The sequence below is a fragment of the Eubalaena glacialis genome, chromosome 10 (genome assembly GCF_028564815.1).
Source record: "Eubalaena glacialis isolate mEubGla1 chromosome 10, mEubGla1.1.hap2.+ XY, whole genome shotgun sequence".
NCBI lineage: Eukaryota > Metazoa > Chordata > Mammalia > Artiodactyla > Balaenidae > Eubalaena > Eubalaena glacialis.
In genome coordinates, this window is record NC_083725.1 from 115029251 (window position 1) to 115054719 (window position 25469).

Below are 25469 nucleotides of genomic sequence, written 5' to 3' on the forward strand. Positions count from 1 at the left end.
TGGGCTGGGGGCTGAGTCTAAGGTGGTAGGGAGAACGGAAACCCTGGGAGAATGCAGTGCTTGGGGGAAGCACAGGGTACTGGGGGTGCCCGGCCAGGCACTTACGATCAAGTGGGCTTTAAGAAGGCTTCCTGGAGGCAGCAGGTGCTTGGGCAGAGCTTGGAACGGTTAGTAAGAGTGAGCCTGGCAAAAAAGCTGGGAAGGGTGTTCCAGGCAGAGGGAACCGCATGGACTAAGCACAGAGGCATGCTGCAGCACAGTCGGTACAGGTGGAGACCTAAAGCAGTTCATGTTCACAAGAGGGAAAATGGAAAGGTGGGAATGGGACAGAAGGGAGCTGGGCCTTGAGTGTTGCACTGTGATAGCAAGTCTTCAGTGCCCACCAGACATCCCCAGCCCCACCCCTTCCCCCGCAGGTCCTGGAGGCTGGCATTGAGGCGAACATACCTGTGACCTATGGAATTGGCAGCCAGAGGGGAGACGAGAGCACTGGCTGTCAATTCATAGGTCAGAGCCCTGTGCACTCGGTCTTGGCAGCCTGCTGACAGCCCACCACCCTTTGCCATCCTGGGCCTGGGAGCATGGCCATGGGGGTCCCTGCTGGTCTGTTGGGCAGCAGCCGCCTCTCCTCCTCTGTGGACACTGGCCCCCACCCCAGATAACAGCAGCCCCACTGGAACTTGTGGGCACTTCCACATGGAGTTGCTGTTACAGGGGGTGGGAACCGACCGGAGGCCTGGGCCCTGCCCGCCTGGCATCTCCCCTCGGGCAGAGGTCTGGGGAGTATAGCATGACCACCCACCTGGGCCCCTTGGGTCCTCATGGCCCCAGGTCTGTGGTCTTTTTATTGAGGCTCCTTATCATCCAGGCCCACACCCGGAGTCTGATGCCAGCACTGCTTCTCTGGGCGAAGTCCAGTCTCAACCCCAGATCTGCTCATAAAGCCGGGAGTGGCTCCCATTTACAGCTCCTGGGCAGCCTTTGCCCATTCTGACACCCGCACACCCTCTCTCCCCAAGTTCCTTGTTTCCTCGTTTCTTTCCCAACCAGACCTGGGCCCCAGTTTCAGGTTTGGCCACTGTGGCCTCCATTCTCTGCCCTTTGCCCACCCTTCTTGCTGCAGCCGCAGGGCAGAGGGACAGTGAGGGACGGCTGGGCACCTGTCCATCTCCAGGGACCTCTGAATGCCCAGATTCCTGAGGATGGCCCCAGATACGAAGCGGAGATGAGACAGAAAGGAGAAGGGTGGTGGGAGAAGGAGATACAGAGAAAGTGGGAGAGGGAGACAGAGAGGCCAAGAGAGAAAGAGATGAGAGGGGCAGGCAGAGAACTGGAAGGGGACAGAGGAGAGAGTGGTAGGGGGAAAAGGGCAAGAACAGGGAATTGGAAAAGATGCTGATACACAAACCTGCCACAGAATGCTAAGAACAGGGCTATAAGCAACTGCCAATCTGGAAGAGCACTTAGCACCTCAGTGGCCTGAAAGCCAGCAGGGTCCCGGGAGCTGGGTGACCTTGAGCAAGTGGCTTAACCTCTCTGAGCCGCTGCTGGTTCCTCATATGCAAATCAGGGCTCGTGAGGCCATCCTGGCCTGCGCTGTTGGGAAGCCACCTTCCCTTCAACCTTTGAGTCTGTACCCTCAGTGGGGAGAGGAAGGAGGTGTTGTCTGGGGTCCCTGAGCTGGCCCAGGACCCCTGGGGGAACAGACCTTTCTCCTGCAAAATGTGTTCTCATCCCCACAAGACAGGCTCTGGCCCAAGAGACTGGCCCAAGTTACAATGCCAGTCCTGCTGAGGCCTAGGGGATACTTTGGAGACCCCAAATTGGGCTATGTTCCCCTTTCCCAGCAGTGGAAACCAGCCCTGACAGGCAAAAGAGGCTGCCCAAGGTCACAGATCAGGGCCTTGGGGGTCCATCCTGCCCGGCAACCTCCCTGAAATGGTGTCCTCCCTTTTGGGATGCAGTCAAGGTGAGGTGAGGGCAGGAGTCCTCTGCCTGGGAGGATGTGCCTGTGAATGAAGACACTTTAGTTGGTGGCCCCCAACCCCTACCCCAAAAGCCCAGCAGGCCCTTCCGAAGACCCCCAGGCAAGACTAGGTACCTGGTCTGGCAGAGGCAGTAGCAGCAGCAGAGATGCTGCCACTCAATCAGGAGTCCTGACCCCCTTACCCCATGGGTGGAAACTGAGGCCCAGGGGCTGGAAGGGACTTGCTTGGGTCACTCAGTGGTTGCCTAGGTCCCTTCCTTTCTTCCTCAGAAGGGCTGGGCTCAGGAGCACCCCGGGGCAGAGAGGCTTCAGGGGTCTGACCACCCGCGGGAGGCTCTTACCTGGGTGCCTGGCTGGCCCTCGGGGCACGAGGAGGAAGTGGGGCCACCCTGAGCCCAGCGCCTTTTGAGCTGTTGGCCCAGCCCCTGGCTGCAGTTAATGATTATCCTGCCGCCTGTCAATACCGATCACAAGTGAGGTTCAAAGGGCATGAAACCCTGGACTGTGCTCGGGCAGGGTGGGGCGGTTCCAGGAAAAATCAGACTGGGCCCCCGCCTGCCCCTCCGGGTGGCATCAGACCCCAGCCATCAAAACCCCTCTCCCCCGTCACTGCGTGACCGTGGGCAGTGAGGACCCTGGGGTCCACCAGGACAAAACTTCTGCCCTGCTCACTTGGTGCCCAGATCTCCCTCACTGAGGAGGGGCCACCAGGCACACAAAGGGGGAGCTAGGGGGCTTTGCTGACACCCCAGCAAGGTGAGGGTTCTCTACGTCCATGCCTCTTAACCTGGGCCTCAGTTTCCTCACAGGCCCTCCCATCTCAGCCCAGTGCTACTGGGGAGTGGGGTGGGGAGGGGCATGATCAGAGCAGCCCTTTCTTCCTCGTTCACAAGAAACAAGGTACGGGGTGTTGGGGGAGGGGGTGGACAATAGCAATTTCCCCATCCCATGTAAGTTTCTGTGCAAACATCACTGTCAGGACCCCTTCCAGCCACAGTGCCGCCCCCAGCGCCCCTCCCCCTCCAGTGGCCTGGAGCTGGGACCCCAGGGCAGAGGTTCCAGTCACCTGAAAAGCTTCTGCTAGGGAAGGCAGCCGCAGCCTCCAGAAGGCCCAGCCTTCCAGGAACGGCATCACTGACCCTCGTGGTCCCTGGGTCAGCTGGGCAGGGATTACCAGGAGGGACCTGAGGCTCAGAGACCAAGGGCATGGCCTCAGGTCACAGGGTCAGAGTCTGAGCCTCCCTGGGGCACTCCACAGCCCTACCCTTTACTCTGGTCCAGCGTCCTCCCAGCGCACCTCACACCTGGCCCCAGGTAGGGTAGGATCCTGAGCTCTTTCAGGGATAGGGCCAAGAAACGTGGTCTGGGTGAGGTGGACTCTAAGGACCAGTCCTCCTCCCCTCTCCACTCCGTGCCTGCCACGCCAGAAGTGGGGCCAGGGTGGTGGTCCCCCGGGAGAGTGGCGAGGAGCCCCCGGCGTAGCGGCAGGGGAGCCAAGGGAAGGAGCGCAGAGGTGGGCAGGTGACTGGGTTAGGCCAGGGGCGGTGGGTAGGGTGGTGGTGGACTGTTAACCTGCTGAGTGGGCGGAGAGGGTGTGGCAACCTCTGGTGGTGACAGGGGAGGTGCTGGGTGCAGAGACGGGGATGGGGCGGGTCAAGGCTGAGGCTGAGGCAGTGCAGGTACACAGGATGAGGGGGCTGGCGGTGGGCAGTTTATTCCACTGCATGCAGACACTGACCCACACACGCAAGGAACTTAAAAATACATTGAACCACAAGGTGTCCATTCCCCCATCTCCCCCCGAGACACAGAAAGACACTTGGTTGATCCGAGAGCCTCCACCCTGGAACAAGGATGGAGGGTCCGAGAGCCTCCACCCTGGAACAAGGCAGCAGTGTGGGCCCGGGTGATGGTGGGGGCAGCGTCCTTTCTCTCCAGAGGAAAAGTGCAGAGGCAGGGCCGAGGGCCCAGGCAGGGAGGCTCCACTCTCACGGCGACTGGCAGTGGGTAGGCCAATCAGGGTCCTTCCCGGTCCATCCCCTGAAGGCCTGGCCCATCCAGCTGTGGGCCCCAGCTCTCGGGAGGTGCGGGAGCAAGTGCCACTGGGCTGGCCAGGCGGGGTGGGCAGGCAGCGCCCTGGGGTCCCGGGTGCCCGGGGCTCAGTCCCGGGCCTCGTCCAAACGCCACTTGAGAGCGTGGTCCTTGTGTGCATCAGGGAGGATCTGGTTGCGCATCCCCCCCAGTAGGTTGGACGTGGCCTCTGTGGCTAGGATGAGGGGCTTCACCACCGTTGGGGGCAGCTGGCGGATCACGCCCCCCACAGCGCCTGTCAGCCCCTTCTGTTCATGGCCCCGAGACGCCACCTCGCAGATGGTCTGAGCTGTGTCCAGGATGCCCTGTGGAGGTTGGGGGTCAGTGCCGGGGTCTGTGGGGGAGGGGCGGGGGGGAGGACGTGGGACGAATGGGAGCAGGGCTGGGCCTCGTTACCTCCCGAACTGTGTCGTAGGCCTTGGCCACGCCCTCCCGAAGGTCGGCCGGCTGCTGGCCCTTCTGCAGCCTTCGCACAGAGCGCTTGTCCTGCAGGGAGCGCGAGATGGGCGCTGCGGGGGACAGGATGTCATACACCGTCTCGGCTGTGGCCTGGGGGAGCACGGCGGGCACCAGATGAGGAGAGGGGGCCTAAGCACCCACGACTGGGTGGGAGCCCACGGGAGCCCACCCCCCCAAACCCTGCCTCCCCCGCATCCATGCTTCACTGTGCTGCTCCTGGGGTCCTGCCAAGCTCCTACCACCACCCAGGTCAGGGGGCTGCAGGTGGACTGCATGCCTCCTGAGGGGACTCTCCTAATGTCCTCTGGACCCACACCCACCCCTCTCCTGTTGACCACCACACCCGGCACCCTGCCCATCTGTGGGGTGCCACAGATGCGCCTGAGCTCAGCGCACGGCCTTCCCCCTCCTGCTCCTTGCCAGCTCCAGGGGCGGCCTTGGCAGAAGCCTGGGTTCCCCTGACCCATCCCCACAGATCACTAAGCCATGACTCAGTGTGACCCTCTGTCCGCTGGCTCCTCTGTTCTCTCGCCCCCAGTGTCACTCCCCCCCCCCCCCCCGCCAACCTCCTCACCTGGCTGTGCTACACCCCAGCTTAATGCCCTGGGGGTGGCCCTCAGATGCCTGCTTATCCCTCCAGCCTCCTCTCTAGAGACCCTGCCCCCAACCCCCAGTGCATCTGCAAGCTCACTCCTCACCTCCGAGGACTGGCCACAAACACCTTCACCTCCTAGGACTGACCACACACACCTGCCTGTCGGGCCCTCTACTCCAGAACCCAGGGCACTCAACTGCAACTGCTCACAGGATAACCCCCTGGCTTCCCGTCTGGGCCTGGCAGAGCGTGAGGCCTGAATGACCCAGGGCCAGTCTCTGAGCCTCAGTTTCTTTGTCGGTAAACAGAGCCACCCCCCTTCCCTCCCCTTCAGGACACAGCCATGACCAGAGACCCAGTGGGCTCTAAAGCCTGGGGGCACTCACCCTCCCACATGGGAGCCGCGGTGGGCCCCAAGCCAGTCACTCGGCCTCTTTTCTCCGTGACTGTTCCTCAAAAGATACCACATTCCCAGAAGGCCTACCCTCAGTAGAGCTTTGGGGATGGAATTGGGCGCCATGGAGCAGACCCGCCCTGCCCTGCATGGCCTGGATGCTGGGGCCCCACTCACCTGGATAGCCTGCACCAGCCGGTTGCTGAGTTCTAAGGCGGCTGAAGCTGTGGATGAGCCAAAGGAGGCAGCCCCCCGCTGCAGCCCCCGCATGAGGCGCCCATCCTTCCTGTACTGCTCGATGGGCAGCCACAGCAGGTCCCGGAACCCTTGGACTGGGGGGACGGGGTGGTCAGAGATGCCCAAGGCTGCCCCCACCTACCCTGCTGTGGGAACTCTTCCACCTATTCCCAACAGTGGCTTCTAGGCTGCCCAAGAGTATGGCATTTTCAAGAGCCCCCAAAATCAGATACTCACAGAGCTGGACAACAGAGTGCATGGGGCCCACGCCCCCCAGCAAGCCAGGCAACTGGTTCTTTCGGATGTCCTGCAGCCACTCGTTGAGAGCATAGCCCAGCACCTTGTCCACACCCAGGAGCCTAGGAAGGGGAGAGAAGAGGAGGGTGGGGTGGGGCAGAGCCACACGCTGAGGGGTCACAGGGCCAGGAGGACCCAAGGCACCCCAACACTCCCCACGGCTCCACCCAGCCCTGTACGGAGGGATTGACTGTGGCCATTTCACAGAGCACAAACTGAGGTCCCAGAGGGGTGATGTCTTGGCCAAGACCACAGTCAGGAACAGAGAAAGGGCCCTGAGAGAGGTCTGGAGGCTCACCCATGCCGGCAACACAGCCGCTTTAGCTTCAGCTCGGAGCAGTTGAGCTGGGCCAGGCCTATGAGGAGGCCTGCGAAAGTGCCCTGGGGAGGGAGGAGGGGTTGGAGTTTACGTGATGGGACCCAGGGACCCGCCCAGCTCACAGGAGCCACTAGAGGCTGACAGTAGGCGATGGTGCCTGGACACAGCCCTGGCCCCCTGGCCTCCAAAGAGCAGGCCACACCTGGGCAGAATGGGGACCTGACAGCCCCGCTTACCACCTGGTCCATGGTGACGTGCTTGCCGTGGTAATCCAGCCAGATGGGCACCTCGGACGTGAAGCGGAACTCCCTGGGTGGGGAGTGGGGAAAGGGGTTCTGTGGTCACTGGCCTGACCCCCTGCAGCCTGGCCCGGGGCCCCCAGCCCAAGGCCCTACCTGAAGTAGACGGGCTGCTGCCCAGCAGGGGAGGCGCCGTGTCTCCCGCCTGCGGCCTCCTGGGAGCTGGTGGTCTCCACACCCTCGGGTTGCCCTTCCTGGGGGCTGCTGGGCTGGACTGGGGTCTCAGGGTGAGCTGGAGGAGAGGCGGGGGACAGACCAGGGATGGGCCCAGGCATGGCTGTGAGGCAGGAGGCCCGGACCCTCCCCTCCCTGCCCAGCTGCTCACCTTCAGTGGAGGTCTCCGCCGGGACCACAGGGTTGATGCTGGCCGCCAGGCTGGTGAAGAAATCCCTGAGGAAGAGCAGAGCATCCTGCCGGGGGAAGGAGCAGGTCAGATTCCGAGGCCTGGAGGCAGTGGGCTCACCTCAGGCTCTGCCCCCACGCAGCCCACTCACCTGATCCACGTTGAGCCGCAGGGGCAGCAGTGAGACGCGGAGACAGCACTCGGGCCCACCCAGGTTGGTCATGGGGGCCACGTGCAGCGCTTTGATCTTGAGCTGCAGGCAGAGGGTGAGCTCTGGGCACCCCCTGGGCCTCAGGCCCCCGCCCCCCACTGCTCCCCCAGTTGGTCCTGCACATGCTGTTCCCTCAGCTAAGCCCACCTGAGCCCCGCCCCCCTCCCAGGCTCGCAAACAACCGGGGGATGTATGTGTACATGCACGTGTGCGCACGCGAGCATGCGTGTGTGCCCTGCTCAGGGTGGACCGTGCGGGCGGCCTGTACCATGTTGGAGTGGGTGCGCCGTGGCATCCGCTCACTCGTGTGTAAGTACAGGAATTTGTTGATCTGGGAGGAGGCCAGCCGGTCTCGGACCTCGAGCTCCTGTACAATGAACACCTGGCGGGACAGCGGCTGCTCCTCCAGCTCCTTGCCGGGGGCTACGGGGCCTGGCTCTGCCGGGTACACTTCATGCTGGAAGCTTACCTGCGGGGTGGACGGGGGCCTGAGCGGCAGGCAGGGCTGGACAGGGAAGGGGGCTCACCCCAGGCCCCTCCTCTCCCAGCCCAATCTCAGTCCCACAGCGGCTGCCACCTGGACACCTCCACACAGCTGTGCCACAGGCACTTCAGACTCCCCACGGCCACAATGAACTCGACTGCCTCCCGACAATCCACCTGCCCCCAATCTCCCAGCCTTCCCGTCACCCGAGTGGCACCTGTCCCCCTATCACCCTAAGTGCAAACATTGGTTCGGTCCTCCCCCTGCAATCTCTCTATCACCACGGCTGTCAGTTTTGCTTCCTCAGAACATCTCTCCAATCCCTCCGCACTTCTGTCACCGCCACAGCTGCACCTGGTCTCGGAGCTGCCTTGTCACCCATCCCCTGCCCGGCCCCCCTGCTCGTCCCCTCCAGCCTCTCTCCACCCACCCAGAGGGATCTTTGTAAAGCGTTCGCCCACCCACCTGGCGCCCTGCAAACTCCTCACTGTGGCCTGGCGAGGCCGTGCGTCTCCCTCCAAAGCCCACCCTCGGCCCTTGCCCTTGACCTGGGGTACACTGGCCTCTCTCCTGCCCGTGACAGGTCAAAGCCTCCCTCACCGGCGGGTCCTCGCCCCAGCCTTGTCTCCCCCTCACCCGGCACTGGCACTGGCTCCCCGGCCCGTCGGGTGTCCGAGGAGCCCCGGCCACCACTCTGAAGCACATCCCCCTGAGTTCTCTCAGCACAAGCGCCCTTACCAGCTCAGGGAGTGGGTCTGTGCGGGCTCACTCTCAGTAAGCAGCACTTGACCTGCACAAGTTCTCAGGTCAGCCCGGCCTGCTCTCTCCCTCATGCACATTCAGTCCAGCAGCCCAGCCTGTGGTTCTTTCCACCGTCCCTCTAGTAAAAACCAAAACCATCCGTGGTCTACAGGGCCTTACGCGGCCTGGTGTGGGTTGGATCTCTGGCCTCGTCTCCTACTGCTCTCCTCCCTGCTCAGAGGCAGTCTCGCTGGCCTCCTTGCTGCTCCTGGAACACGCAAGGGATGCTCCCAGCTTGCGGCCTTCACGCTGTGCCCTCTGCCTGAAAACCTCTCCCTGGCTTACCGTGGCCTCACATCTTTGTGCAAAACGGCACATTTTCACGAGGGCTTTCCGGCCCTCCCCAGCACTCCCTGTGCCCCCTCTCTGTTTACGTTCCCTGAGCATTTATCACATTTGAGCGTCTGTACATATAGTCTTACTGGGCTCCCTCCACTATGATACAAGGGACAGGAAGGCAGGGTTTCCGTCTGCTTTGCTCATCGCTACATCCAGCATCTGGAACAGCATGGCAGCAGGACCAGGGGCCCACAGGAGTCCCCATGGCTGAGTGCTAGCTGAGCAGCAGGGACAGGAGGGCCTGTCCCGGTGCCCCACCCCGGCTGGCCTCACCTTGCTGAGCTGGATCTCCATGAGGACATGGTGCTGCCTGCCACTGCCCCCCTGCGCACGCCAGGAGTTCTGGGGCCGGTTGGGGCCGGAGCAGCGAGAAGGGGAGCTCCTGGGGCCTGTGAGGCCTGCTCTTGCCCTGGGAAGAGGAACAAGGGACAAGCTGACTCAGGGGAAGCCCCTTTCCTCATTCCCTCCCATCAGAGCAGGACTTTCAGCCCGGGGCAAGAGACTCTCTCCTGGGAGGTAGGCGGGGCAAGGGAAGAGGAAGAGTTAAGGCCAGAAGGTGAGGATCTGGTTCAAGGTTACCAGCTGCTGAGGGTCAGAACTGGACCCCAGCCCGGGCCTCATCTCCTGGGGGCCCCACTGCCACAGCTGCCACCTGCGCCCTCTCCTTCTCACCTGTGTCCGGGATGGGGGCCAAAGTCTCGGCCCCCATAGAGGTGCCAGACAAGGGAGACCTCACGCAGCACCACACGACTGCTGGGCACTGGGAAGTGGGCAGGTGCCCGCAGCAGGTCCGTGCTGCCCAGCGGCTGTGAGAAGTGCCCGTCCTGCACTATGATGGGGTCTGGATGCAGCTGTGTCACCACGGGCTCCCCATCTTGGGGCTGCAGGGAGGAGGCCAAGTGAACATATAGGGCACAGAAGCTTTCCCCAGCCCAGGCCACCTGTTTTTCCCTCATCCTCACATCTCTCTCCCCTTTTTCACAAAAGATGATTCTCACGGGCAGTTATCCCGAGGCGCCTGAGTGCCCCTTGCTCCTGCCAGCCCTGTCAGGTCTTGCTTGCACGTGACAGTGAGTTCGGACATGATTCCCACTGGCACTTGGGGGCCAGGAGGCCAGCACCGTTGCAGCCAAGTGGCTCTCCTCACCCTCCCGCTAACTGCCCTGCTCCTGCCCCTCCCTGCTCTTGAACGCCCCAGTCCCTCTGCCCAGGACTCCACGCCTTGTCACTTCCTCTGGAAATCCGTCAACTCCTTCAAAGCCCAGAGTGAGGGCTGCCTCCCCAGGGACCCAACCCCACTTCCCCACTGATACTGACCACCTCCTGCCTCTCTCACAGTGGGAGCTCTAGAAGGGCCTAGAACTGAGCCACCCTCTTCCAGGCCCCTGCCCAGCCTGCCCACCACACACCAATATGCCCAGGCCAGGAGCGTCAAGGATGCAAAACTCATCGCTGTCCAGAGTGTCTCCATCCCCCTCCTCTTCCTTCTCCTCTTCTTTGGCCTCTGAGTGGGACCCCAAGCTGCCAGTGGGGGCCCCAACCAGGGGCGAGGGGGGCTGGGCCCCACTCCGTTCGCCTGGGAATAGGTAGACCGACACTGGAGAGGCCTGAAAGAAGGGGCTCCCTGTGGGGGAGAAAGAGGCCAGTTTAGGGGATGCCCGATGTGGGTGTCTGACTGTGTCTGCTGGCCCCAGCATCCTGAGCCCACCTGAAGCCTGGGCCAGCTCCCGCAGGCCGCGCTCGGTGTCCAGGAGGGCGTCGGTCAGGTCCCGCTGGTTGATGAGGGCCGTCTCCACTGGGGGGCATGAGGGCAGGGAGGCAGGGCTCTCCGAGAGCTGGGCCAGGCAGGGGAGGACTGGTGAATGCATGTCAGGAGGGAGGGGGGGCCCCAGGGCTCCCCCATCACCGGGTCCCTGGGGGCCATGGCGGGGAGGGGGCTGGGCAGAGCTCTGCTGGCCTGTACGGCCAGGCCTCACCTGTACCTTCTGGCCGGCGATCTCTGTGGGGCTGGGGGGCCGGGGAGGGGGGTGCAGGTCGCCCTCACTCATCACGTACTGGAGCAGGTTGACCAGCAGGGCGCAGGAGTCAGCACAGCTATGCACGTGCATCACATTGTTGGAGCAGCGCAGCTCGAAGAGTGGCTGGCTCTGCGGGGTTGGGGGCGGGTATCAGCCCGGGGTCTAGCCCCACCGGACTTAGACAGGACTGGGCCAGGTCTCCCCTGGGGCGGTCAGCCTGGGGCGGTCAGCCAACTACCCTTTGAACACATGGGCAAACTGAGCCTAGAGAGTAAAAGGGGCTTCGCCCAGGGCCGCCTGGGGAAGCAAGAGTGCACTCCCGTGCGAAGGACTTTGAGCCCCCAGTCTCCCGAGTCCCTCACCTCAGCCCAGTGAGGCGGGGCCTGGGATCTCCCTTTTACAGATAAGGAAACTGGGGACCCAGAAAGGCTGACTCCTGAGGCCCTGCTTTTTCGTGGCTACAGCTGCCCTCTGCTGGCAGGGTTCATATGGAGGGATGTCCACCAAAGGTCTGGCCCTTCCCAGGAGGGCCAATAACCACAGGGAAGGGCTGTCAGTGACTGGGACCTGAGCCCAGGCCCAGGGAGCAGAAACAAAGAGACGGTGCGTGGGGAAAAGTGATCCCCCGAAGGCTCCCTTGCCCTGGTACCTGCTCTGGCTCTGGGGGACCCTGGGCGACAGCCACACTCACCAGTTTGTCCTCAGTGCTCCCCTTCCAGGTTTTGATCACGAGCTCCAGAAGGTCAACGTCCAAGACACAGACATAATCTGAGGCAGAAGGCAGGAGAGGCTCCCGTTGCCTCCTCCTACCCAGCCCCTGGCCCCGCTGGGAGAATCTAGGGTTTATCTGGGTGCAGCCCTTGTGTGCGTGCACATGTGCGTGGGCGCTGAGAACCTGGCCAGCAGCTGGGTGAGGACAGCGGGCTGCTCTGGGTATGGCCGGGGGCCACAGCCCCTCAGAGGGGAGGGAGCCCAGTCCAGGCCCTGCCCACCTCGCCGCAGATCCAGGGTCTCCATCTCACACTTGTTGGACAGGTACAAGGCGGAGTCGTCGAGGATGAACCTGGGGGGGAACGGGGCTGAGAAGGGCCGGGAGCCGCTGCAGGCAGCAGCTCCGAAGGAGCTGGCAGGGGTGGGGCTCGCTCATAGAGACAGGCAGAGGGGGCACCAACAGGGGGTCCCAAGCCCACAAGAAACTAGTGCTGGGTCTTCCCTGGCCTCGGTGTCCTTGTCTGTACAGGGGGGGAGACTGGGCCTGGAGTCTTGTACCACAGGCCCAGATAACAGGCACTCGAGGCAACCGGGCAGCATTTCTCTTTCTCCAAAAACTTCCAGCTTCTCCACCTCACCTGGGCCTCATAGCAGCCCTGGGAGGGAAATGTCTTGTTTTCCCCCTACAGCCTGCATTGTTCTTTTAAAATAAGTCCTTATTTTAATGGCAACCTAACATAAGCTCCTTTCAAATATTTAAAAAATATAGCTAATCCCAAATTCTGAGAAAAGGACCTTATACGGTCAGCCTTCCATATCTGCAGGTGCTGCTTCTGAGGATTCAACCAACCGCGGATCAAAAATATTTTTTTAAAAATCCAGAAAGTTCCCAAAAGCAAAACTTGAATTTGTCATGCGCTGGCAACCACTGACATAGCACATACATTGTGTTGGGTATTATTAAGCAATCTAGAGGCGATTTAAAGTATATGGGAGGGGCTTCCCTGCTGGCACAGTGGTTAAGAATCCGCCTGCCAATGCAGCGAACACGGGTTCGAGCCCTGGTCCAGGAAGATCCCACATGCCGCGGAGCAACTAAGCCCGTGCGCCACAACTACTGAGCCTGCACTCTAGAGCCCGTAAGCCACAACTACTAAGCCCCCGTGCCACAACTAACGAAGCCCGTGCACCTAGAGCCCGTGCTCCGCAACAAAAGAAGCCACTGCCATGAGAAGCACACCACAAAGAGTAGCCCCCTGCTCGCCACAACTAGAGAAAGCCCGTGTGCAGCAACGAAGACCCAACGCAGCCAAAAATAAATAAATAAGATAAATAAATTAAAAAAAAAAGTATATGGAAGGATGTGCATGGGTTATACGCAAATATTGCACCCTTTTATATGTGACTTGAGCGCCCCTGGATTTTGGTATCCACGAGGGGTCCTGGAACCAATCCCCTGTGGGATACCAAGGGACAACTGTACATCTCCATCCTGTCTTTTCTATGAAGCCACACAGAGATGCATAAAACACACCCCCAAAAATCTTAAAAAAAATAAAAAATATATATATAGTTTTATATCTATATATAAATATTGTACTATGGCATTTCCCCATATTTTTCAATGTTATTCTTAAATTTGACTTTAATGGTTGAGTGGGCCACATTTACTGACTGAGGTCACAATTTGGGGGCATTTAAGTTGTTTACAAGTTTTGACTATTTTAAATTATACTACAGAGGCATTATATTCTACCTTTCTTATCCTTCTATCCTGAGGACAACCACCAGAAGGGAGATGATCAGGTCAGAGAGCTCCAACACCTTTAAGGCTCTGATTTGAAGGTCTGACTGACTCTGGGAAGGTGAAACTCAATCTTGTTCCCCGGGGAGGGATCACCTAAATGTCCAGAAAGGCTCAGACTGGCCTGAGGATGTATAGCAGGTACACAGGACCCTGGGGGAGTGGCAGCTGCAGCCAACTTGGGGTGGGATGGATGGGGAGCTCGGCGGGGGGGAGCTGCATACCTGAGCAGGAAGGTAGAGGTGTCCATGACGATGTTGCTGGAGAGGGTGAAGGTCTCAGCAGTGACAAGGACACGTACGGGGAGGTAGAGGGGCCTGGAGGGGTGGGTCACATTTGGGTTGGGGCAGGCTCCTTACACAGGGGCCCCAGCCCCCGGCCCCCAGCCCCCTGAGCCTGGGTACCTGTAGTCCACGGCACAGGAGAACAGGTGTACATGTAGGATGGTAATGACCGTTGGAGGCAGGTAGCCCAGCACTGGGTCATCCAGGACATCTAAGAACTCCAACAGCTTTGGGGGCCAGAGTGAAAGGGACAGGGGGAGGAGGGGGCCTCTTTCTTCCTCAATCCCCTCAACCGCAGCACAGCTCCCCAGTTGCTGCCCATCAGCTGTCTGTCACACCCTTGCCCAGGGGCTCCACCCAGAAGTCAGCTCCAGTCCAAGGTCAGCTCTGGCCCAGCCCACACCCCCCACGCTACCCTCCCTCACCTGAGAGTGCCAGCTCTGTTCTGGCAGGGCCATGTAGTGGCGCAGGGTGGCTCTGTGCAGCCGCAGTGTCACCAGGAACTCCTGGGGGCAGGCAGGGCACAGTCAGCATGGCGGCAGCCCAGCCCTCCAGGCACCAGGGAGGCAGTGGCCCGGGCCAAACAGGTGGGCCAGAAGCAGGCGCGGCTGTACCTTGACGTTCCTGTGAGGGTCCAGTTGGATGCGCACCGCGGTGGACAGCATGTGGGGGCCCCGGCCCTGGCCTTTGCGGCCCAAGCCTCCTTGCTCAGTCATCCCTTCCTCCGACGGGTAGATGGTTCGGGCCAGCTGGGCCGGAGGAGCAAAGGTGGGCAGCTCCAGGCGACTGGGCAGCAGGTAGTCATCCACAGCCGCTGAGGAGGCATCTGGTGAGCCCCCTGCCAAGCCGGCCGTTCACCCACTCCACCCAGGGCACACGTCCCTCCTGAAAGACCACCCCTGCCCACGTACCCTAGAGACCCCATGGCAACTGGCCCCCAGCCCTCACACCTCGGTGGTAGAGTGTCGCCTTTTCAGCTTCCAGGCAGAAGTAGCCGAGTCCCGGCTGGCCTCGGTACTGGGAGACGCTGAAGACGGTGCCTTGTTCCATGTCCAGCACCAGCTCCCCGTGCGTGGCCTCCAGCCGCTTCCCGCGCTCGTCCTGCAGGCAGCATGTGGCTCGGCCTCACTCAGCAGCCTCCACGCCCCAGGGGTGAGGACGCCTCTCGGAGCCCGGGCCTGGCTGGGATCGGCTCCAGCCTCTACCCAGAGCGCCGGAGGTCCGGAGCAGCGCCTTCTCTTTTGCCCGAGGGGAAGGGTCATCCCTGCCCTGCCTACCTCCGAGCATCACATGGTGTCCATTCGGACCCCTGGCATGGTACCGTACCTATAGCAGGTGCTAGTAAGTGGCTGACGGGGCGTGATGGGATGGGTGGGGTGGCATGGGTGGGTCAGTGGGAGGCGGGTGGGTGCTACTGGCTGGACAGGCCACGCTCGGCCCCCGGTGGGGCCTCTGCCTCCCACGTTCCCCACTTGGAGCTGCTCACACCGGCCTTGTTCTCCTGCCAGTGGGGGCTCTGGAGTCAGGGGCTCATCTCCCCTGGGCTGTGCTCACCTTGGTCTCACAGTGGGCCGTGATCCGACCCTTTAGCACTGTCACTAGTGTAGAGAAGGTACTCTGGGAGTGAGGGCTCTGGGACTCAGGGGCAAGGCGCTGGGGGGTGCCTGATGCCCCCACTGAGAAGTGGGTGTCCTCGTCGTCCGAGTCCGAGTCTGGGAGGAGAGCAAGGAGCCGAGTGGGAAGGAGACTTGGGAGGGCTGCCCCGGCCCCAGGGCCCCACCAGGGCACCCCTCCTACCCAGCCTGAAGGCAGACTTGCACATCTTGAAGCTGTCGTGCCAGAAGCCCGAGGCATCTGGGAAGCCAGTGGGGCGAGTGGCAGGGGCAGGGGTGGGAAGCAGGTCCGCGGGCTCCCACATGAGCAGGTCGTTGTTGATCCTGAGAGGGCAGTTGGACCACGGCGGTGAGGGAGGCCCGGCCCAGCCCCTTGCCACCCCCTGCCCTGCCCACGTCACCACCTGTTGTAGAGGCTCTCGTAGACCTCCTTGCTGGGCAGGAAGATGTGGGCGCCGGGCAGGACCACTTCCAGGCTGCAGCGGGACAGCGCCAGGGCCCGGCTCTGAAAGGTCCTCATTTCCTCAGGGTCTCCAGGAATCACCATCTAGGTGGGGTAGCAGGGAAGGGGATGCGATAGATGTCAGGGCCTGCTGCCGGCCTTAGAATCAGACCCAGGTCTGCTTCCTGAACTCCTATCATTCATTCATTCATTCACATGAGCCCTTCTCTGCTGGGATGTATGACAGCCATCTTGTCTGAGGCGCTGACTGCATGCAAACCCTGCTCCAAGGGCCTCGTTTATGTTAACCCCTTTATCCTCATGACAGGCCCATGAGACAGGTCATTATACCCACTTTCCAGGTGAGGAAACTCATCTGTAGGTAACTCTCCAAGAGGTTAGACAGCTTCCCCAGATGACACAGCCACTGAGTGGCAGAGGCTGGATTCGAACCCAGGTCGTTTGGCCCAGAGGCCAGGCCCCTAACTACCTCCCACTCAACCCTCATCACCTTCAGAGAAGAGGATCCTGAGGCCCAAATGTACCCTGATGATAAATGGCTGATGGGACGGAGTCATGATCTTCCCCACCGAGGGCCCATGTCCCTTAGGCGCTGCCTTCACTCTTGGGCCCCCTGAGACTCCCCACTGACCACAGACAATGGAAGAAATGAAATTCTCACTGGTGCTGGTTCACATTTTCTGGTGCCCCATGTGGTTTTGTCCCCCTAATCCAGAGCCACCAAGTGGCTCCCGTGAGACCCAAAAGGCCTTGTACCTCACCTCTTCCGTCTCGTACATGGTCCTTTTGGAGGAGAAGGGTGAGGGCTCAGGCTCCCGAAGCTCGCACAGATTCTCGGCCGACAACTCCAGCTCCTCTCCCTTCTCCGGGATCACTTCCCACTGTGCGCTGAGCTGGGGATTCAGGGTCACCACTACCCTGCCAGGGCATAGGCCTGTCACTGGCCTGCAGGGCCCCCCGGCCCCTGGTCCCAAGTGGCCTCCCACTGCCCTCAGTAGCAAAGCCCTCCTCTCCTGTCTGCTCCTCCCAGAGCCCCAACTTACTGGGGCAGGAAGTACTTGTGCCCAGGGCTCTTGGGATCCAGGGCTTTGGAGACCCGCACACAGGGGACAGGTGGCTTCTCTCCATCTTCGTAGGTGACTGGAGGGGATGGGGAGGGGCGGGGGGTTGTCACTGCCACCTTTCCCCATTTCTTCCTCAATGCCAGGTGGGTCAGTGGGGGCCTGGAGCCCCCCCATGACAACTGTGTTTTATTGTGTACAGACCTGTGCCCTCCCTCGCACCCACAGTCTGCAGCGGCCCGGGGATAAACGGCCCACTCTGCCCGCTGCCCAGAGGAGCCCAGGGATATGCAGTGCTGGTGCCTCACGAGGCAGATGAGGTCTGGACCAGGGTCTGCCCCCATCATGACCCAGCCCCTTCCGTGGCCCCAAGCCCACCTCTCCTAGAGGCCTGAGCCCCCTGCCCAAGGGGTTGTCTCCTGGGGGGGCTCTTACCATGGAGGTCGGAGCAGGTGAGTTCCAGGCGGGTGGGGGCTGGGGGGCCAGGCCCACTGCTCAGCTCTGACCGGAACTGGGGCTCAGTCAGCTCCAGGCGCAGCTGCTCGGCCCGCACGGCCCCGCCCACCCAGGGGTCCCGCTCAGGCCGCAGGTCAGCAATGGGGAAGCGCAGCTGCAGCGTGGCGCGGGGTGCCGAGAGCCGCACCACTGCATGCTGCTCAGCTGCTGGCGGGGGCTCTGTCTGTGGGAGGAGGGCAGTCAGAGCTGCTGCTGGCCCCCCCGCCCCCACCCAACTGTGGCCGAGAGCCAGAGGGCCCACGCCCTGCTCTCCTCCCTGGCTGCGCATCTTACCAGCAGGCCAGCCGGCTGCTCGGGAGGGGGTGTGGTGGCCTGGTGCAGCAGGGCAGCGAGCCGGTCCAGGGCCCCCAGCTCCACATCTGCCTGGAAGTCGGCCAGGTCCAGGGCCAGTTCTGAGTGACAATGGCAGGCAGTTGGGCGCCGGGGCCGGCTCTGAGGGTGAGGGTGCTCAGGTCAGTGAGGGCTGTGGGGTGGGCGAGGGCAGGATGGGCAGGGTTCCCCTTGAGCGAAAACAGAAAGGACACAGAGCCCTCCCAAGCTGTGAGGAGAAGAGCTTGGGTGAGGAACCCAGGAGGGGACGGGGAGACCTTCACCGCCTGCTCAGGGCAGACGACCATGCTCGTTTAACGGAAACCACCCAATACTTACCACCCCCAGCCCTGGAGGCTGGCAGGGGTTTGCCAAGATGAGCCAGGAGAGGGGCTAAGAGAATGGCACGTCTATGGCCCGGAAGTACTCAAGGGCTCCGGATGGGGAGGTATCCTCTGGTTTGAGCACAGGTAAGGGGGTGGAGGGTGGGAGCAGGGAGGCACCAGGGGAGGCCGGTGGGGGGCAATACACCATGGGAAACAGCCAAGGGCCCCTGGGCCTGGAGCAGGGTGGGTTACCTTGGGCAGCCGGCGCAGGGTCTGCGTGTGGTGCAGGTGAGCACGAGGCTGAGCCGAGGCCTGGGATCGCAGGCTGCTGGGGAAGCTCAGGACCTGGGGCGGGACATGGAAGACGACAGGGTCAGGCCGAGCCCCCAAGCCCACCCTCACCTCTAGGCCCCGCCGTGCACACACTGGCTCTCAGCCCTCACCTCTGTGTACTCAGGCTCCGAAGTGCCCCTGGGCCATAGACACTCCAGCACCTCCAGCTGCCCGAAGTGCACTTCCGTGCTGGTGATCCGCCGGCCCCTACTTGTCCTCAGCTCCCAGGAAAGCTGTACAGCGGCACCCGTTAGCCTATGGGGAAGAAGCTGGGCCTCAGAAGGTGCGCTTCAGGGGCTCAGGGAGTCCCCTCTAGTTCAGGCCCGCCTTGGGCTTGTACCGGACATGGCTACAGGGACAGGCCCTCTGGAAGCGCGGTCGGAGATGGTAGAAGTCATGGGAGCCGAAGGACCCATCCTTGGTGGCATCGAACTCCGCAAAAAAGTGGGTGGTGAGGTCAGGTGGTCCGGAAGACGGGGCAGATGTCTGAAGCAAGGTCAGGGTCACACCCCCCAAGGTCATCTTCAGCAGCGAGTCGGGGCGCAGGGTGTTCAAGGGGGGTGCAGGGGCTGTCTTGCCTGAGAGGACAAAGGCTTCACCAGAGGCTCCCCAGAGCTCATGGGCATCCCAGGTAAAGTGACAGTCAGACACTGGGCTAGGGGCCAGGAGAAGCCCTGGCCTAGTTGGATCGTGACTCTGGCCAGGGGCTTGGCCAGGCACGGGTGACGTGAAGCCTTATTATGCCAGACACTGAGTCCACGCTCAGTTCAACCCGCTCAAGGAAGCTGGAAGAACTGGAGGTGACGAAGCACTTACTTAGTACCTGACACATGCGATCTCTCAATAAACATCAGCCCAAACGTACAGCCTGGCAGGGTCAGATCTTATCCCTTTTTTATGGAAGGGGAAACTGAGTTTAAGTGCTTGGCCCAAGGTCACTAACTCCGAAACCCAGGTTCTGTCCATCGCATCGCCACCTCCCCTGAGCGTTCCCACGGAACCAAGTCACCAACGGTGGACCTCCAGGCAGCGCTGGAGGCCTCCCACATGCACGTAGCAAAGATGACACCGGCGCCAAGCCTTCTTCCAGCTCTTCCTGCCGCTGGAGGACTCACCGGTTGGGGGGCCCTGAGCAGAGAGCCGGCGGGAGGCCATGTTGCTGTGCACAGAGGTGCCCAGGTCTACATCGGAGAGGGAGAGCTCAGACAGGGCTGAGGCCACACTGCTTGTGAGGCCCGCCATGGAGAAGAAGAGGTCTGTGGGCCAGAGGAAGGGGGTCAGAGACAGCCAGGCTCAGCCCCCTGACTCCTGCGCCCACAGTAGACACCCCGCCAATTGCTGGCTCTGGCTCCACACCCACCAGTGCTCTCCAAGTTGACAAGGGGGTTCGAAAGGGGGTCTGAGCTGGGGGGCTCAGCTACAGTCCCCGCCTGCAGCTGCTGATTCAGGTCCTGTTCAATCAGCCACAGATCTTCAGCACCTAGTGGGCGGCTCTTGTTCAGCTTGTCGACCAGGCCCTCGGGGTCTACAGGGGAGGACACTTCCTTGTGTCAGTCCAGTCTGGCCGGTGCCTTCCCAGCCATCCCACTCCCTGGACCGCCCAGAGGCCTCACCTGCAAGGCTCAGTGCACCAAGCAGTTCCTGAAGCTGCTGGAGCTGCCGCGGGGTCAGGAGCAGGTGCAGGGAGCCCAGCTGCCCACACACCTCCAGCTGGGGGTGGAGGAAGCAACCATGGAGCCTACACCAGCCACTGCCGCCACCCACGTGCCCTCACCCTGAGGAGGCAGGACGCCAGTGGCCAGGCTAAGCTCTGCCACCAACTAGCTGTGTGACCCTGGCTCCAACTTGACCACTCTGAGCCTCAGTTTCTCCACTTGCCTAGAAGGCAGTAATTTCCCCCACTCAACGACCCCGCTCCGTCCCAGGGAAGATCAGCATTGCTGAGGAGGATCCTGAGATGGGGCATACTCCCTCCTCCCCAGGGGCCTAGAGACCCACCTTGGGGCCTGGGAAGGCCTCATTTTGCTTCAATTTCACTGTCAGCTCCAGGCACCCTGAGCAGCTGCCAATCTGCAAAGGAGGCTCTGGGGGTCCTTCCTGGGAGACAAGAAGACATGGGAGGGGAGGGGGTGAAAAGATGCAGCCAAAGATGGTCAGAAGGGAGGGAGAGGGGCAGATGGGTCAAGGGCCAGAGAGGACAGGGATTAGAAGGAGAAAGAGACTGCGAGGACCAGAGTCGGCCCACCTGTGGGCGGAGCTCCTCGAAGTGCAGGCGGACCCCCGCCAGCTGCAGCAGCTTGTGGAGGAAGGCAGGGGGCTGGTGCACATCCACTGGCGGTGCCTGGCTTGGGTCTCGCACTGCCTCATCGCAGTACTCTAGTCTGGGGAGTGTAGGATCAGCTCCTGCCCAGGCCACCCTCTCCCCACGCAGCATTCTGTTCTAGGAGTCTGGGGTCAGTGAAGCCTGGCCTGCGGAGCCGTCCCATCATAGCCAGGCCATCCTGGACCTCCGCGGCCATTGCTCCTCAGACCCTCAGCGTGTCACCTGATCCCGGGGGCCCAGCTACCCTGGGCCTCTACCACTTGGCCCCGGGACACCACTCCAGGCTGACAACACAGTTCGCCGCCCCCTACCCCGGCCACAGCCGAGGCCCACCCAGACTTGCCCTGACACTTCCCAGGAGCCCAGGCTGGGGGTGCAGGCGGGGCCAGGGCCACTCAGCAGCCCCTCACTCCCCCTCTTCCTCACGCCAGCCCCCCCGCTCACCCTGCCCCTACCTTTGCACGTGGGCTTCCACTGCCACACCACGCTCCCCATCACCGGACGAGTGCTCCACCCTCACGACAGTATCCAAGAAGGTCACCTTGATCCTTCGCAGTACTGAGGGGTGGAGAGGGGTCTCAGGTCAGGCAGAGCAGCAAGGGCCAGACAGAGTTTCCCTGTCAGACGGCAGGGTGCTGTCTGAGGCCTTTGCCCTGTGGGCCACGGAGGGGCACAGTGGCTGGGCGGGGCCTGCTCACCGGTCTCAATGGTCTGGGCAAACATCTCCAGTCCTTCCAGGGGCTGTGGTGGCTCAGAGGGCTCGGGCAGCCCATCCCGCAGGCACTCCTGGGCCAGCTGCATGCTCGTGGTCATGCACGAGGCCCAGCTCTGTGAGTCGGCAGCCCCCGGCCCTGCAGGTAGGAAGAGGGTCTCAGGGCCAGCAGGCCCAGTCAGCTCCTGGGTGCCCAGGCCCACTCGCACCGCCTGCTCCCCCACCCCCACCCCTACCCCCGCCCCAGCTTTGCTCTGCCCTCACCCGGGCCCTGGCGGGGCTGTAAGGTGAGCTGGAGGCCTGACACGTGCACGGTGCAGTGGTCGGTGAGTAGCGCAGCCCAGGGCACGGCCACCTCGATAGAGCCCACGAAGCCTTCCACCAGCTCCAGTGGCGACTCCATGGACTCCAGCACCTCATTCACAGACTGGGAGCAGGCAGGAGACAAAGCCAGCTCAGGGAAGCCCCAAACCCAGCCGTCTCCCTGGCTGCTGCACTCCTTGCCTGGCTCTTCCACCTTGGAGAGCACCCTCGCTCCCCCTGTCCGTCCACATGCTACCTACAAAATCCTACCTTGGCTCAACTGATCCCTACTCTTGGCTCCACTGACTCCTCCTCTTGGCTCCACGGATCCCTACTCTTGGCCCGCCCTATTACCATACAGTCCAATGTGCCCAGTCTTTCAAACCAGAGGAGGGGAGAGCTGAAGGACAAAGAGGAGGGAGCCAGGCAGAGGGGATGGAAGGCAGGGTTTCAGGCATGGGCACAGCACATGCAAAGGCCTGGCAGAGAGAGCAGCGGCAGCCCACATTTATCTGGGCGAGCGTGGAGTTTAAGGGGAGTGTCCAGGAGAGGCAGGCAGGGGGCTGACCTGAGCTGGAGGGGGCCCCCCAACTCCAAACACTTGGAGTAGCTGTACTCTCTCTGAGGCACAAGGCTAGAGCCCCTGGTTACAAATAGGGGAGCAGCCCCCCCCACCAGTCTGGGAGCTCCCTGAGGGCAGGAGCCCACCTGCCTTCTCTGTGTGACTCCAGGTGCTCTGTGTGGCGCCACCCAGAGAGGGCCTTAGTAAACACTTGTTGGATCCATGAATGAAATACACGGCAGAGCTAGAAGGCCCACAGACATCACACGCAAATTCCTCACCTACAGATCCACAGATGGGGAAACTTGAGGCCTAAAGAGAAGGGACTAGCCTAGTCACCCAGTGTACTATGGGAACTGAGACTGAGACCCAGGCACTTGGCTTCTTTGGGGGTCTGCAAGGGAGGGGCTGCAGGCCTGGCAGCTTGGAGAAGGGCGGGCATATTGGGAAAGCACTTGCATTCCAGCAGGGCCCAACTCCTCCCTGGAGGCCAGGCAGGAAAGCAGCCTAGCTAGGAGCCAATTCAAATTCCCAACCAGAGGGCAGGGCGGGTGGAAGTATAGAAAGGCAGCCTAGAGGTCTGGGCCAGCCTAAGAGGCTGAGGTCAGAGGTCAGAAAAGGTCTCCCGCACTGGGATTCACAGGCAAGAGGTGCCACCAAATCTGGGCTCAGGGGTCTCCGCCTACCCCACATTTGCTCAGGAAGACCTGGTCTACCCTAAAGCCCAGCTTTTCCTGCCCAGACTGTATTGAGGCCAGGCACCCTGTCTGCTCCCCCAGAAAACTGAGAAGCCCCTGTCCCCATGCCCACCCCTGTTGCTCTGGACTGGAGGGTTGACCCAGTGCCAGCCCTGGTCTGGCGCCTCTAACTGGTGGCTCCTTTGCAACTTCCCAGGTCAGCTGAACCGTGAGACACAGCTCCTCACTGCCCCCAGCCGCAGGCCTCTGACCCAGAGCTTATTCCTCTCCGCTTCCCCAGCATCTCTCTCCTCTCTGCCTAAGGCCAGATCTCTCCTCCTTTCCTCAAGGGCTTTCCTCTAGGTGGGGATGCTGATGCCCAAGCTCCTCCCCAAACACCCATTCAGTCCATCCCACTCTCCTAAAAGCAGGAAGTAGGCAGCAGTGGCAGTCACACAACGTGTTGATCAACAGGGGTGCTGACGCGGTTGTTGACATCCATATCCGGAGATGAACGCCACCCACCGAGCCAGGGTCGTGGGGTCAGGAGGTCAGGGCACCTTTCCCACAGGTGCCCACAGCAGGGCCCTGGACCCCTGCTAGACTTCCCTAACCAGCTGTACGCCCCAACTCTGTCACTTCCCTGGCCTAGTCCCACCAGAGCCCCCTAGTTTCCGAGGTTCCTCCTCACCCTCTCCTTAGCCCCTTGGCACCACGCTCAACTCAGGCCCCCAATTTGATACACTAATTCTGGCATTCTCCAGACAAGTGACATCCTGCTCCCCAGCTTCAGTTTCTCCTCCTGTGAAGTAGAGGCAGGGGCCCCTTCTGTCCAGCTTCTGGCTCTGGAGGCGATCAGCTGACCCCTGGAAAGGGCCGGACGCCCAAGGCCTCTCCACTCCGGTGCCTGGTCCCCTAGTTCGACCCTTTCGCAGGGAGCCTCAGGATGCTGCGCCCCCCAGTCAGACCCTTCCGGGGCTCGGGCCTGGATCCTCACCCAGATCTCCAGGTGTATATCCCGCAGGACAACGCTGCCCTTGTACAGATCGAGGCTTAGCTGGTCCAGGCTGAGGTGCTCCTGGAAGAAGTGACCCAAGTAGTGGTGCAGCAAGTAGCGGCAGACCCGCTCTTTCACACAGTTCGACCACGGCCATAGCCATCGTGACATCTCGGAGACCGCCGGGCCCGGGCCGCCTCCACTAGCCGCCCGCCGGCGTTCCCCGTCCGGTTGCGCTGTTCACTAGAGCCCCCGGCTCACCCCGCCGCTTCTCTTAGAGCCAGGCCGCACCCCCGGCCGCCTGACCACGCCCCCCACGCTCACTGCCATTGGCCACTGCAAAGGGCAAGGCCTACTGATTGGTCGCGGGGGCGGAGCCTTCAGGCGCGAAAAAGGGACTGGGCTCTCTGCAAGATATAGGGCTCCCAATATTAATTTACGCTTGCGTATAAATTCTGTGTGGGAGGACCTTTAACCTCTCTCCTACGGGCTCCGGGAAGGCTGTTGCTTGAGGTGCCAGCCCCTCAAAGGAATGCGCATGTGCCGACTCGTCCAACTAGTACTTGAGGTAGTTGGCGAGGATTTAAAGGGACAGTGTCCCATTAAACTTCGTAAAAAGCTTTCCAGAGGCATACTTAGTGTGAGAGCCCAGTACGCATCTCTAGAAACGATTAAGTGAAAACCTTTGCATTTTACAAAACGCTTAACCTTCCGCTATCTCATTCAACCCCCACAACAACCTCTAAGGTGGTGATCATTGTCACCATTTTACAGATAAGGAAACAGATTTATAAAGGTTGCTGTGAGTCCACTGTGAAGGAGGTCTCACCTGGAATGCTTGACGGGAGATTAACTGATCTTCCCTTCTCTCTGTACTTGGTCAGGCCTCCAGCCCCTCCCTGTAATAATAATAATAATGTTTTTTAATATCTCTAATCCTAAAATTCAATAAAGAATGGATTCTAACCCCCTTGAGCAGAGGTTTATTGTTTTGCACAGCCCTTGAGCTAAGAATTTTTTTTTTTAATTATGTATTTATTTATTTATTTATTTTGGCTGCCCCGGGTCTTGGTAGCAGCACATGGGATCTTCATTGTGGCATGGGACTTTTTAGTTGCAGCACGTGGACTCTTTAGTTGCAGCATGCGAACTCTTAGTTGTGGCATGCATGCAGGATCTAGTTCCCCAACCAGGGATCGAACCCGGGCCCCCTGCATTGGGAGTGCGGAGTCTTATCCACTGGACCACCAGGGAAGCCCCCTAAGAATGGTTTTTACATATTCGAATAGTTGGAAAAAATCAAAAGAAGAATATGATTTCATGACGTGAAAATCATACGAAATTCACAGTGTGTCCACAAATAAAGTTTTAGTAGAAGACAGCCATGCTCATTTGATTAAGTACTCTCTAGGGCTGCTTTCTTGCTATAGCAGAGTTGAGTACTTGAGACTCAACCTGCAAAGCCTAAAATATTTATTTTATGGCCCTTTACAGGAAAAGTTTGCCCACTCCTGCTCTACAGGTTTAGTCACACAAGCTCCCTTACATCATGATGACTTAGGAGATACCCACAGGTAATTATAATTATAATTCCATTTTAG

The 25469-nt window shown here is 60.9% G+C and overlaps 1 protein-coding gene across 2 annotated transcripts; it reads right to left on the reverse strand.

The window, feature by feature from the left end:
- Window positions 1-3676: 3676 nt before the first annotated feature.
- Window positions 3677-24125, reverse strand: ATG2A (autophagy related 2A). Of its 2 annotated transcripts, none has more exons than XM_061201988.1 (41): window positions 23869-24125; window positions 21594-21756; window positions 21316-21468; window positions 21073-21175; window positions 20540-20675; window positions 20293-20391; window positions 19908-20004; window positions 19655-19819; window positions 19410-19550; window positions 18635-18872; window positions 18405-18549; window positions 18214-18306; window positions 17600-17758; window positions 17246-17489; window positions 16793-16889; window positions 16511-16667; window positions 15691-15833; window positions 15471-15610; window positions 15228-15385; window positions 14624-14774; window positions 14288-14487; window positions 14099-14179; window positions 13794-13900; window positions 13614-13706; window positions 11867-11937; window positions 11566-11642; window positions 10839-11003; window positions 10565-10691; window positions 10266-10480; window positions 9529-9737; window positions 9130-9265; window positions 7501-7701; window positions 7173-7274; window positions 7004-7088; window positions 6775-6910; window positions 6616-6688; window positions 6359-6441; window positions 6001-6122; window positions 5704-5858; window positions 4475-4627; window positions 3677-4383 (listed from the first exon to the last, which is right to left on the reverse strand). In XM_061201988.1, the coding sequence occupies exons 1-41, from the start codon at window positions 24037-24039 to the stop codon at window positions 4147-4149; spliced, it is 5781 nt and encodes a 1926-aa protein (XP_061057971.1). In that variant the 5' UTR covers window positions 24040-24125; the 3' UTR covers window positions 3677-4146. The 2 variants fall into 2 exon arrangements, with proteins under 2 accessions (XP_061057971.1, XP_061057970.1); XM_061201987.1 differs by having other exon boundaries at window positions 10833-11003.
- Window positions 24126-25469: the final 1344 nt, after the last annotated feature.